Genomic DNA, 14,594 nt, shown 5'->3' with positions numbered 1-14,594 from the left:
GATGCTTTGCACGGAAGAAAGCACGCAAAGAAATTGTTTGTGTGTCTCACCAGATGCAGGCACTCTCTGTGGGCAGCAAGTTTGAGGCCGAGATCCGTGAGGAGAAGGAAGAACGCAAGAAGCAGGAAGTGGAGAAAAAAGAGAGGCAAGCTGCCTTCAAACAGCTGCAGTCGGCTTTCTCATGACGCTCATACAGGAAGCAGACGGGCAATCCTGAAAATGCACATTCAAAAGTACATTCACATTGCCGATGTTCTTAAACGATAACACTCAAAATTTGGCACTTTATAATAAAGTTAGTTTGACACTCACTTCAATATTTGAGCAAATTTTTATTAATTTCACAATGGAAAGGTGAATGCACTACATCCGATAAGAAAACAAATAGGGACCAGTCCAGATGCGCGGATGTCTGTGAGTGTTCCATTGTCTTGCATTTTCACCTGAAAGTCAAAATATTCATTTTTTGCTGTTTTCCGTAAACACTGTTAAGTGTATGTTGTTTCGCATCCCCTCATTGGCTTCAATGTACTATTGTGTGTATTGGGTCTACGAAGTGACGTTCTAGTTTGGTCATGTTGTTTCACCCTCAACTTGTTTTTGTTTTCTTCCTCCCTCCACAATAACATTTGAAATGTGTGAATATTTGCAATATTCAGCATGTGTGTTTATTTGACTAATATATTGAGATATATGTTTGCGTGACGATATTGCCTCACTAGGCTGGGAAGAAAGGCCTTACAATGTTAGCGCCTGAATCGTGAGTCTAACAATACCATTCTGACCCGAGTCATTTTTTAATCTTACTTTATTTATTATTATTATTATTATTATTTTTGTGCCCAAAATCATTTCTTGATGCTGGCCACTTCTGCTGGAAACGCCTAACATCAGGGGGTGTCCAAACGTTTTCGTTTGAGGGCTGCGTGCAGAAAAATGGAAGGATGAAAGGGCCACTTTTAAATTCTTCAACTTTTTGAAACACTCTGAAGTTCGTCAGCAAGAAAGCAATTATATATTCTTCGTATTCTCTAGTTAATTCCATCAGCTTTCTGTTAAAGGTGTTAAGGCAAATAGTTGATGATCTTTCCAAATTTTTGGGGTGGCCAACAGCCATCTTGCTCCCAGAGTAGATCCAGTTCTACACTAAATAGCAGCCGCATCCCATTTCCACATTCAGAACCAAAAGAAAGGAACAAATTGTCGTTTGTGACCATTTTTCAACAGTTCTGTCTACTTGATGATCATCAATGCGAGATCTTCAAACACATCAGCCATAGAGCACAAAGTGGAAGAAACACATTTTGCCTCTAAAATTGTGTTTCTTCCACCATAGAGAAGTTCTACAGTATAAACATTTTTCTTTGTAATGGCACCTATTTTTCTGACAACCTCCCTTCTCATTCTACCCACCTTCACCTTTTTTAACATAATTTTGCAGCCCATTCAAATATCTTTTTTTGGGGGGGGGGGGGGGTCATGTCACGGGCTGCTGAAAAATGGATGGCGGGTCACAAATGGAAGCCGGCCCATTGTTTGGAAAACCATGGCATACATCACTCCATTCCCCCCTGAAAGTAACATTTTTATAAACATATCCCAAATTTGTTTCAGTGGGTTGTGTTTTCTAATAAAACTGAAAAAAAATGACTCAAGCCGTTATTTTGAGGATGGTGATTATTAATTAAAATAGCCTGATGCGGTAGTGGGCAATTTTTCAAATCATAATGTTGGACTAATGTAAGAAATATTTTGAGTGTACTACTGCACTCAACATTCTAAGTCAGAATTGATTTCCTTTTCATAAATATTAGCAGCGTGTATTTTTATTTTTTTTTACAGTGACATGACAACTGATATCACGATTCCAATGTTTGTTTGGAAGTGGATTCATCCGGGGTTGTCCCAGCTTAGCATACAGAACTGGAAGCACTTAGAATCTTGCTCTTAAAGCAGGGGTGTCCAAACTTTTTGCCAAGGGGGCCAGATTTTATGTGGTGAAATGTCGGGGGCCGACCTTGGCTGACATTCTTTACATTGAACAAGATTGTTCAACAAATTTTAGTAAGCCAGTCTGTTTCACATTTCCATTTTAATTTTAATTTCAACAATCTTAAGAATTTCTTTTGGTTCATTTGAAACAGGTATATCACATGCAACTGCTTATTCACTTGACTTTTTCTTAAACAGAAGTCTCCTGAGTGCAAATTCATTGATTTGAAACATAAAATGTATCACCATGACTTTTCAATAGTCACAAAACCTTTGACTCGAACAACAGGGAAATGAGCAAGCAATACACATATCCACAACTGCAAGGATCATTTGAAATATGACATATCAGTCAATATAAACACGGAGTGATGTCTTAACTCGTGAGTGATGCCCTCTAGTGTCTAAATGCTATTACTCATTTAGTGAATGCTATTACTCATTTAGTGAATGCTATTACTAATTTAGCCACTAGAAGGAAGCAGTACTCTATGAAACATCACTCACCAGTCTACGAGACCTCAGTCAATGCAACACGTGTTCCATTGCACCCAACCTGCGGGCCAGACGGCACTGATTTTATGACAGGGGCCGTGGGCCGGATGAAATTCGACCGCGGGCCGGACTTTGGACATGCCTGTCATAAAGGGAAAGTCAAATAAAAAATGTGGTTTATGCGCCCCCACTAGTCCAAACACAGTATTGTAGACCACCTGTTTTATGGGGTTGGTCATGTGATGTCCACAAGCTGAGCACTGAGTCACTGTGTCGTCATTTTCAGTCGACAGCAAGTAGCAAAATGAAAGCATCCTAAGATGGATAAAAACATCGGCCAAATTCATCTTCCACGTACGCAATATAGAATGCCGAGTTCAGACTCGTGGACAATTCAGAACATATTGTATAGAAAGTTTCTGATTTCCCTTTTAATAATGCAGCTCGAGATTTTTTTTTCGCACAGCAATTGGCACTTTGTATGTCTGATTAAATTATTCACAGTTATGGAAATTTAAAACACGGTGTTTGCTGCTGGGTGGCCTCTGTCTTCTGTTTCAATGATAAGTTAGATCACTCCCAAAAAAACAAACAAAGAAGTCATCGGTGCTCATCATTGCATCGCATTAACTCAACATATTTTGGAATCTAATATTTAAATCACTGATCAGAGTGCATGTTGATTCCAGAATCTTTTGTCATTGCCCTTTGGAACTTTTTTTGTAACTTAATTTAATTGTATGTTTTAATTCAAGAATTGATCAAGCGTTTCTGCATTCCTAGCTATTTTGGGCAGCTTACTTGTGTTAAATTTACGTTGCTTCTGAACAGTGAGAGGCCGTCAGGACCAGGTAGGCCTTTTCTACTGTTAATGTAAATTGAGGTATTTTTTCCATTAAATCATTATACTGCATTAGTCTACAGTATTCTCATGATTGTTAAGCATTTCTCTTGACTGCACTGATTCCACTAAGCGTTGCAGCAGAACTGTGGCAGTCAAGTTCCACGTCAGTCGTGATCTGCACACATTAATCATTTGAAATTTGGAAGTCCCCAAAAGTCATCAAGTTAAGGTGGACTTTTTCAGAGAAGCCGTTTATTGTGAGGAGTGGTCATGCTATGCCTTGTAATGTTTTTGTATATACGGTTCTAATTGCGACATGATGGTACCAACAGGTCAGATAAGTCCCCGCTGAATGACCAACCACCATACGCACAGCCTGCGACTAATTTGGAGCAGTCCGTAAAAGTGCTAAGTTTTCTCATTTTGTGTTTCATGTCACTGGTGATCAGTTTTCTTGCCTTGTTCTGTCTCCCAAAACATGCGTCATGTGTTGTCCTCATAAAATTGGGTACAGTTGAGTGGATGTGTAGCAATCAATACCTGCGGCAGATGCACGAGCGGTTAAGTAGCCAAGTATGTTATCCCTTTAAGTCAGGAGTGTCAAACTCATTTTAGTCGCTGGCCACAGTACTGGTAGTTATGACTGAACCCAAATAATCGATGAATAGGTACAAATTGATGAATGACTAGTTTTGAAATCAGAGGCCACTATAAACCTTTGTTCATGTATTTTTTAAAAAATGCGATATCGCAATGTTTATTAAAGTTCAGACAGGTTGCAATTTTGGTATTTTAGCATAAAATATGAAGTGGGCGCACATAATTAGGTATTGCGGCCCACATAGAATGAAGTCACGGGCCAGATCTGGCCCCCCCAGGTCTTGAGTTTGACACCTGTGCTGTAAGTTTGCTTCCTGCTGATTTAAAAATATGCAATTATGCTTTGGTCATGATTCTCAGGAATCTGATGTGAAAAATTCAGTTAGCTCACGGTTCAAAACGATAGCACACTTTTCCCCCTTTTCTTTCTTGAAATCAGTTGGATTTCGGGGTTGTTCCTCATGCAAATCAGACACTGCTCACCATTATGGTGAGCCAATAGATGAATGCTTTTTTTGTTTCTTTTTTTTAATCACCATGACACTTAGGGCGGCAGCTACTACACCTGTTGAGTGCAGAGTCTTGGCCATGTTCACATTGCAGGTCAATTTAGATCCCCCCTACCCCCACACATTATTTTAAAATTAAATGTACATTTTCCAAGAGAAGTGGGGGTAACGGGGGGAAAAAAAGCCATGGGAAAACAACTGTCAAACTGCGAATAGGCGGAGGTAGACTGAAGTTCGAAGTTGTAATAACCATTTTCAACAAAATGGCTGACATGTCTTAGGCTATGTTCACACTGCAGGTCAATTCCATAGTTTTTTTTTTTTGCCCATATGTGATATGCATCATATTTTTTTCATATAGTGTAAACAGTATAATTCTGATTTTTTTTAATTACATACGAAGTGGGCCTCATTTGAATGTGGATATGAATCGGATATGTAAATGATGCGTGTGCATTATGAATGTTCATCCGTATACATTCCACCTGTACTTTATCGGAAGCACAATATCCTCTCTGCTTGCCTGAAGGAGAGTGCTCAAGAGGCTATTGACATCCATTTATTTTCTAATCAGCCTATCCTCACAAGGGTCGCAGGCATGCTGGACTCTTTCCCAGCTGTCTTCCGGCAGTAGGCAGGGTATACCCTGAACTGGTTGCCAGACAATCGCAATGACATCATTTGTGAATCTGCAAAGTTGCTTGGAGCCACAGTGTTGACTTTACATTTGACCCAATTTAATCCCACTTGGAACATGAAGCATCAAGTTGACGTGTGGTTATAGTAGTAATTCAATTACGCAGACAGAGCGTTTGTTGTGCGTGGCAATGACGTGACATCATCTTTTGTAGACATCTCCGGGAAATGAGAACGAAAAGCATCGCCTCATTGCCCCAAAATATTTCTACCTCCTCCCACATCTCGCTGCATTTGTTAAAATGAGATTAAAAAAAGATGAACCCCTACTACATGCTGGACCATATTTATGTCAATGCTGTGCCACTCCCACATTTTTTTTAATGTACCGGTATGTCACTCGACATTGTGGTTTGCGTGGCACGTCAGATGCTTTCACATTTGAAATTTGGATTAATTTTTACAATGTAAATGAGTAAATTTAAAAAAAATCTGATTTAACAAAAAATCTGAATTGGGCATAGTGCCCTGCAGTGTGAACGTAAGAACTTGTGACTCTGATTAAAGTCAATAGAAGCATGGGTTGTATTTTCCCTCATGGAGGCAGCGTTTCATCACCCAGTTGCTGAATTACACTTAACAATTGGTGTCTGATGTGTGCATCAGCCACATAGCCCAACACAATTACCTCCAATCTTATTTACCATTGACATCAAGTTTCCACTGTAGTCCGTATCGTTTGGAAGTGGCGTAGCCATAGAGAAACCCATCATGTCAATTAGCCGAACTGTTAGTCACAATCTGGCCAAATATCGAATGGCTCAGTCGAGGCCACATTTTTGGAAAATTGGCAGCTAGCAAAAAAATACTTTTTTTTTTTTCACTTTAGAGACCCAAACATTTGTATAAAAGCAATTAAAAAAACAGAGTTGCTCTGTACTCATTTAACTACACAAATATCCGTTGGAGCTATTTTGTGCCATAGCTGGAAGTGTAGCCTCCAAAGTAAATGCTTCATTTTATGTTTCTTTGTGTGTGTGTGTGCGCGCGCAGAATTAATAAATAAATAAAAATTGAGAAAGTGTGTCAACTTTGAAATGTAGTTTCAAATCCATTAAGAGTACTTACTTGCAGAAGATGCAAATTACTCGTGGACTTTTCATGTGAAGCAGGAAAGCTGAAAGAAAGAAACACTGTGTGGAACATTTTCGAGGATGAAACTCACTCGTTCGCCTCAATGTCATGCATGTTAGAAAAGCAGTCAAGTACAACTTAAAAGCAGAAATTAAAAAGTGAAACCACCCATCACTAATGGTTCAATTGTCTCTTTTCACTCCTTGAATGTTGTACTTGTATAGCAATGAGTGACTACTGTGTGTATCACGTACCTTCTTGTATTTTCTTGATGAAAAATGACCGTGTATTTTTTCATAGATAAAAATGGTATATACGGTATAATTTGTTTTAGCAGAGTCTTATAGGTTGCCTAACCAACAAATGATCAGCGAAATATATTTTTGCGCCGCATCTGAAAATATATTCTGAAATCACAGTTGCTGAATCAAATAAAAGACTAAAACATGATGAAGTGAAACAATCTCATTATTGATATTTGGGATCACGTAAAATGAATATTGGCAAGTTTAGCAAAGGAATTTTGGGAAATTCAACCAACATGTTAGACCATTTGCTCTTTTTTTTAACATAAAAACACATTCCATTTTCTTTTCATCATAAGTAGGTTTGAAAATGGAATGTGTGTATATGGGATTTCCAACTTGGGAAAAATCCTGCAATTCTGCAACCTTACTCAGAAAGTATGAGGGGAGACATTTTCATGTATGACTCATACTTTTTTTTTCATAATCAACATACAGTATAGGCCACGAGATCTAAACAGCCAACTACTTTCCAAGGCATCTCTGCCACACCTTCCAACACTTCTAAGAATGATTCTTCCAGGATTCTCCACCTGCTTTGTTGTCACTGCCACCTTGATGCTGTCCATGTCTTTAAAACCGGTGCACCTTGATGACCCCCTTGAGCATGGCAGAGAGGAAGCAATCACACAGAGCCAGCACAGCAATTTTCCCTTTGGCCAGTCACTGTCAGATGCTCGGCATTGTAAGTCGACACAATGTCATGGTGAAGCTGCCACGAGTTGTGTTGCCAATATTCTCGTTTCTTGCACTCCGTGAAGCAAATGCAGTAGGATCTCTTTGTAGATGTGCTGTTTTATCGTCTTTCCCACAATGCACTGGAACTTTAGTAATAATAATGAAGAGTCTTAAAACACATCGAAAAAGACGTTCCCAGAAGTTAGCTCCTATGTAATTTCTTGATTTAAAATATTGCTGACGTCATATTGTAATTTCTTAAGGTGATGTATTTCGTCTTTTCAATCGCTGTAAAAGAGATTGTTACGAACTCGGGTGAACCGAGTTAGGAGGGGGATCCAAAAAACGTAGACAAAAACAAGGTCTCCGATGTAAAGACAATTTAATGTCCAAATCGAAAATAAGCGAGAACATAAAGCGCTGGTCCACAATGAGGACCAGGAGGTAAATCAAAAACGACTAACAAAAGGAGCTTGCACAAAAGAGCAAGAAAAGGAAAGTAAAGCCACAAACTACGAACGAAAAACTATGTAACACTTTGTACACGCGAGAAAAGCCAGATCATCAAAACAAAATGGTACTTGCACACAAACTTGGTACCGAGACTACACGCGAAAACACGACGAGGTCAAAAGCCACTAGTCAATGAGCAATGAGGTAAGCAATGCCATAAACAATACTCCCACAACAGGTGTCGAACGTAGGAGTCCTTAAATAGTGTCTCTATAGATTAATGATTGCCAGCAGGTGTGCTAGAGAGACCGCTCCTGCCACCTGCTGGCCAGACCGAAAAACCGAAATGTGACAGTACACCCCCCTCAACGGACGCCTCCTGGCGGACCACCCGGCTTCGACGGGTGCGCTGCATGGAATGCCCGAAACAGGGACGGGAACTAAGATCCAGGAGCCGGGGACCCACTGCCGATCCTCTGGGCCGTAGCCTTCCCAGTCAACCAAATACTGAAAACCCCTACCCCTGCGCCGAGAGTCCAAGATTTCACGCACGGTGTACACTGGCTCACCGGCAACGATTTGTGGAGGAGGCGGCGACGTGGGCGGAGGAGCCAGGGGACTGGTGGCCACCGGCTTCAACAGGGAAACATGGAACACGGGGTGGACCTTCATGGTGGGCGGCAGTCGGGGCTTGACGGAGACGGGGCTGAGGACCGAGTCCACCTCGAACGGTCCAGTGAAGCGTGGCCCCAACTTGCGAGATGTACCTGCGAGTCGTAGATCCTTAGTTGCCAGCCACACCTTCTGTCCCACCTGATAGCTGGGTGCTGGGCGTCGGCGACGGTCAGCGATCTGCCGGTTCCGCTGAGCCGTGCGTGAGAGTGCTGCTCTGGTCTCCTTCCATACGCGATGGGCCCGTCGTAGATGCAGCTGTATGGAAGGGAGTTCCACCTGACCCTCCTGAGAAGGAAACAGAGGAGGTTGATAACCATATGCTGCCATGAAAGGAGACCGACCGGTCGCTGATGAGACGAGGGTGTTGTGGGCGTATTCCAACCAAGGCAGGTGGACCGACCACGAGGAGGGGCGATCGAGGCAAACGCAGCGCAGAGCTGCCTCCAAATCTTGGTTCATGCGCTCCGTTTGACCATTGGACTGTGGGTGGTATCCGGAAGACAGACTCGCCGTGGCCCCCATGGCCTGGCAGAAACGTTTCCATACCCTGGAGATGAATTGAGGGCCCCGGTCTGACACAATGTCCACCGGAATTCCATGAAGACGGAAGACGTGTCTCACTAGGAGGTCGGCGGTTTCCTGAGCAGAGGGCAGATTGGACAACGCAACGAAATGGGCAGATTTAGAGAAGCGGTCAACTATGGTGAGTATGACGGATTTTCCCCGGGAAGGAGGCAGGCCGGTGACAAAATCCAGGGAAATGTGGGACCATGGTCGAGAAGGGGTAGGCAGCGGTTGCAGCAAACCAGCCGGCAGTTGGTGGGACGCCTTACTGCATGCGCAGGTGGAACAGGCCTTGATATAGTCCTGGGTATCCTTGCGTAGCTCCGGCCACCAAAACCGCTGCGACACGAGGTCCAAGGTCCGGTTCACCCCTGGATGGCATGCCACCTTAGAAGTGTGCCCCCACTGTAACACCTCTGCGCGCAGAGGTGGGGGCACAAACAGTCTCCCGGTCGGACAACCAGCCGGGACTTGAACTCCGTTCTGGGCCTCCTTGACCTTACGTTCAATGGCCCACCAAAGTGCCCTCCCGATACAATGGTCCGGAACAATGCTTTGGGGTTCGTTGTCCTTCTCCGCAGGGTCATGGATGCGGGAGAGTGCATCTGGTCTAATGTTCTTAGAGCCCGGGCAGTAGGTGAGCGTGAAGTTGAAGCGAGTGAGGAGAAGCGCCCACCGTGCTTGGCGGGAGTTTAGTCTCTTGGCTGACCGGATGTAGGCAAGGTTCTTGTGATCAGTGTACACCGTGAATGGCTCTTAAGTACCTTCGAGCCAATGTCGCCATTCTTGTAATGCCAATACGACGGCTAGCAGTTCACGGTTCCCCACGTCGTAGTTGGCTTCTGCTGGGCTGAGGCGACGAGAGAAAAAGGCGCAGGGGTGAAGTCTTTGGTTGACTGGGGATCGCTGCGATAAGACGGCCCCCACGCCGGACTCCGACGCGTCCACCTCAACGACGAACGGATAGGAGGGGTTAGGATGCTGTAATACTGGAGGGTTCGTGAAGGCTTTCTTTAATTCGGCGAACGCGTGGTCAGCATCAGTGTCCCACCTAAAGGGGATCTTGACAGAGGTTAACCGGGTCAGAGGCAGGGCTTTCTGGCTGTAGTTGCGAATGAAGCAACGGTAAAAATTAGCGAAACCTAGGAAACGTTGCAACTGCTTTCTATTGGTCGGAGTGGGCCAGTCTACTACGGCCTTAACTTTGGCTTCGTCAGCTCTCAGCTGACCCTTCTCGATAATAAAACCCAGAAAAGAGATGGACTCAACGTGAAACTCGCACTTTTCTGCTTTTACGAATAACCGGTTTTCTAGTAGACGCTGCAAAACCAGCCTGACATGGTGTTGATGTTCTGCTAGAGTCCGAGAAAAAATTTAAGATGTCATCTAAATAAACAACAAAACAGGTTCAGAAAATCTCTTAATACGTCATTAATGAGACACTGAAATACCGCGGGCGCGTTCGTTAGCCCAAATGGCATGACCAGGTATTTGAAGTGCCCTAATGGGGTCTTGAATGCTGTTTTCCATTCGTCCCCCTCACGAATACGGACCAGATGGTAAGCGCTTCGTAAATCGAGTTTGGAGAATATAGTGGCGGATTGGAGGGGGGCGAACGCTGAATCTAATAACGGAAGTGGGTATTTGTTCTTGATGGTGATTTCGTTCAGGCCCCGATAATCAACACACGGGCGTAACGTCTTGTCTTTCTTCTCAATAAAGAAGAATCCGTCCCCCAGTGGGGATTTAGACGGCCGAATGAGGCCAGCCGCGAGTGAACTATCAATATATTCTCTCAGCGCCTCTTGTTCCGGCTGAGAGACCTGATATAAACGGGAATTCGGGAGTGGGGCGTTATCTATCAGGTCGATGGCGCAGTCGTACGGCCGGTGAGGCGGCAATGACTGGGCACGGTCCTTACTAAACACTGGGCGCATGTCATGGTAAATACGCGGAACTTTGTTCAAACAAATAATTTCTGGTGGCTCGTTACGGGTCGGCCCTCTCTTTTCTGCCGCCGAGCGCAAACAGTGAGTATAGCAAAATGCGCTCCAACTCTCGATTGCCGGACGTTCCCAGGAAATGACAGGGTTGTGTTCGCGCAGCCACGGCAACCCCAACACTAACGGTACCGATCGAGACCGCATGAGATAGAATCTACGGTATTCAATGTGATTGCCGGATAATTTTAGTTTCACCGGCGCTGTGATCTCTTTCACTTCCGCCAGGAGTCGCCCGTCAAGATCGTGAACCCGCTTTGTCTCTCTTAGGACCTCAACCTGGCAACCCAGTTCCTTAGCTAGGCTGGGGTCTACAAAACAATTGTCCGCCCCAGAGTCCACCAAGGCCCGAACAGAAATGACCCGTAACGGACCGTAAAGAGTTCCGTCCAACTCGAGTCTTGGTGGATGTCCAGGATGGACCTCCTCCCGTCTCGACTCACGTGACGCAGTATCGGGCACAAACTCACAGTTTTCGGGGCGCCCGGAAGGGCGGGCCGGTGTCGAGGAATAGTTGGAAACCCGGTGTCCAGGTTGGCCGCAGTAGAAGCTGGCTCGATCCCGAATCCGCTGCTCTCTCTCCGCTGGTCCCAGGCGTCCGCCTCCCAGCTGCATGGGCTCCTCCTCTGCGTCGGCTGGATCGGAACACGAATGACGCTCGGGTCCGGGTGGTCGCCAGGACTCGTGCTCAGCCGGCCGACGACCCGTACGTCGGGGTGGAACACGGGTAGTTCCTCGCTCTTCCGCACGTTCCCTCTCACGCTCCCGCATGCGGTTGTCCACAATGAGGGCCAAATCGATGAGCTCCTCCAAGTTGTTGCTATCGTCGCGGGTTGCCAGTTCGTCCTTTAACGCAGCACTTAACCCGCGGCGAAACAAACCACGCAGGGCGCGTTCCCCGTAACCGCTACGGGCGGCCAAAATGCAAAATGAGATGGAATATTCGGCAACGGATTGTCGTCCTTGCCGAATAGCTAATAGCCGACCTTCGGCCTCCCTTCCCATAACCGGATGTTGAAATACGCGACGGAACGCGGCGACAAACTCTGGGTAGGAAGACCGAAGCCCGGGTTGAGCATTGCTGATCTCTACTGCCCAAGACGCCGCCTGACCAGTCAACAGGCTCATAATAAACGCCACCTTCGTGCTATCTCTTTCGTACGTAGCTGGTTGTTGGTCGAATATTAGAGAGCACTGGTGTAAAAATTGCTTGCAGAGAGCCTGCTCTCCCCCGTAGCGAGGGGGATGGGGGAGATTGGGCTCTCGCCCCATGATCAGGGAAGAGGGTGTCCCGGATGAAGCCGCCGGGACCCTTGGGGGTGGCGTTTCTCGGGGGGTCGCGTGTTCCCCTTGGGAACACAATATTTCCAGCCGCTGGGCTAGGACGGCGACTGCCTCCCGGAGCTCCGTGAGCTCCTGTTGTTGCTGGCCCACTAATTGCCCCTGGCTGGTCAAGGCGGTCATGATCTTGTTAATGTCTACAGGATCCATTTTGGTGGGAGTATTCTGTTACGAACTCGGGTGAACCGAGTTAGGAGGGGGATCCAAAAAACGTAGACAAAAACAAGGTCTCCGATGTAAAGACAATTTAATGTCCAAATCGAATCGGAAATAAGCGAGAACATAAAGCGCTGGTCCACAATAAGGACCAGGAGGTAAATCAAAAACGACTAACAAAAGGAGCTTGCACAAAAGAGCAAGAAAAGGAAAGTAAAGCCACAAACTACGAACGAAAAACTATGTAACACTTTGTACACGCGAGAAAAGCCAGATCATCAAAACAAAATGGTACTTACTAGTGATGGGTCCAGCGACACCGATGCATTGACACATGCGCCGGGCTCACAGAGCAAACCACGTGTCGATGCATGTGCTGGCTCATTACGTCACGTGATTGACACGTGAACTGCGTTGACACAGTCCAGGCTTCTAATTGACACACCGGCTGCGTTGACACAGTCCAGGCTGCTAATTGACACATCGACTGTGTTGACACAGTCCAGGCTGCTAATTGACACATCGGCTGCGTTGACACAGTCCAGGCTGCTAATTGACACGTGAACTGCACCTGCATCGGCTGCTTGGCACAGTACAGGCTGCGCCACTTAGTCCAGGGGGCGTCGACTCAGTGCAGAGGGCGTTGACGCAGCAAAAGCCCGCCACACAGTGTTTATAAGGAACACCTGCCGAAACAAGCCAGACCTCACTCACGCTCGCTTGTCGAAGCTCGTGTCAGTGCAGACTTCGTGTTCGTGCCTTGCCTTCCTTGCCGATTATGGAGCAGAGACGCAAATCATCCGCCGTGTGGGACCATTTTGATGTCCTGGAGAATAAGGTATTATTTATTTATTTATTCAAATCGCCTTCTGTCGCCGAGAGCCTCTCGGCGAGAGGCACTCGCCGAGTGCCTCTCAGATTATTGGCGTGTTGTTAATCCGAATACATTTCAAGGTAACTCTTAGTTACTTCTTATTCACATTTCATTTCAGGTGAAATGTCAAATTTGCCAAGTCAATTCGCCAACAGAAGCACCTCCACCATGCTGAGGCATTATCGGGCCAAGCATGAGAATGAAGTTCGCGACACACCCGGTATTACGCCAGGTATACAAACGTTCACTCGTCTTTTCACGGTTGCTATGTTGATGATTAATTGACAATCAGTAATTATTGGTTGACTCTCCACTCCATGTTTGACAATCAAGGTTCCAGGAAGCGGCTGTACTGGAAGGACCAACACACTTCTTTCCCAAACCTCTCCCACCTCGCAAAGGAGTTCCTTTGTACGCCAGCCACATCCGTCCCTTGTGAGCGTGTGTTCTTCACAGCAGGAGAAATTGCTTGTAAAAGACGCAACAGGCTGAAGTTTAAAACATTGGAGCATCTTATTTTTCTCAATAAAAATGTGAAATCAAAGCCCACAAGCATCCTCATTCAAATGATCTTCACATTATTTGAACACATTGAATGTTGCAAAATGAATGCATGGATGTGAATGATATTGTATACACTTCATCAAATCGATGAATGACCTTATGAAAATGTCTTGGAACAGTTGTAGATGCAAAACCGTGCTGGCAGCTACATAATAGATAATAAAAGAAAAATATCCCAAACCATCGGGATCCTCCCAAAACTAAGGATGTGCTGAATAAGAAATCCTTGTACACACTTTTATTACTTCCATATTTGACCTATTGTGTGGAAATATGGGGAAATGCCAGTAAAACACCGTTTTAAAACGACAATACAAAGCAATCGGAACAATCACTGGCTCCAAATAGACGGAACCCACAAATCCACTGTTTATCAAATTAAACAATGAAATCTCATGACCTGGTTGACTTCAAAATCGCCCAATTAATGTACAAAGCACACAATAACCTTTGCCAAAACATCCAGAAGCTTTTTAAAACTCGAGAAAGTTGTCATAATTTAAGGGGTACTAACCTATACAGAAAAATCCAAAACACTAACAAACATCACGCAAAGGAGTGTATCTGTAATAGGTGTAAATCTGTGGAATGAGTAACTCTCTTGCTGAGATTAAAAATGAATTTGAGAGTAGTACAAGACAACTACACAAATCAGAATTAAGCTAATAAATTCGATACACCCATGAAATATAGCAATACATCAGGAATACATTGATGAGATTATTTAATATATTAATGAAATGTAGCATCCATTATGAATATGAGAAAATCGAC

At 44.8% G+C, this 14,594-nt stretch overlaps 2 protein-coding genes across 2 annotated transcripts in view; one reads left to right on the top strand and one right to left on the bottom strand.

Annotated features, from left to right (window-relative positions):
• Positions 1-6,660, top strand: part of efhd1 (EF-hand domain family, member D1) — a 32,066-nt gene extending 25,406 nt beyond the window's left edge. Inside the window, exon 4 of the mRNA XM_052079104.1 lies at positions 54-6,660. Within this exon, the coding sequence (XP_051935064.1) occupies positions 54-185 (132 nt within the window). The 3' untranslated portion in view covers positions 186-6,660. The remainder of the gene's footprint in view (positions 1-53) is intronic.
• Positions 6,661-7,088: 428 nt separating this feature from the next.
• On the bottom strand, positions 7,089-8,914 carry LOC127608520 (uncharacterized). The gene is made up of 3 exons (XM_052077637.1): positions 8,704-8,914; positions 8,076-8,606; positions 7,089-7,115 (listed from the first exon to the last, which is right to left on the bottom strand). Exons 1-3 carry the CDS (start codon positions 8,863-8,865, stop codon positions 7,089-7,091), a joined length of 720 nt encoding a protein of 239 aa, XP_051933597.1. The 5' UTR covers positions 8,866-8,914.
• Positions 8,915-14,594: the final 5,680 nt, after the last annotated feature.

Source organism: Hippocampus zosterae, chromosome 10, assembly GCF_025434085.1.
Source record: "Hippocampus zosterae strain Florida chromosome 10, ASM2543408v3, whole genome shotgun sequence".
Lineage (NCBI taxonomy): Eukaryota > Metazoa > Chordata > Actinopteri > Syngnathiformes > Syngnathidae > Hippocampus > Hippocampus zosterae.
This window is presented reverse-complemented; position numbering and strand designations above follow the sequence as displayed.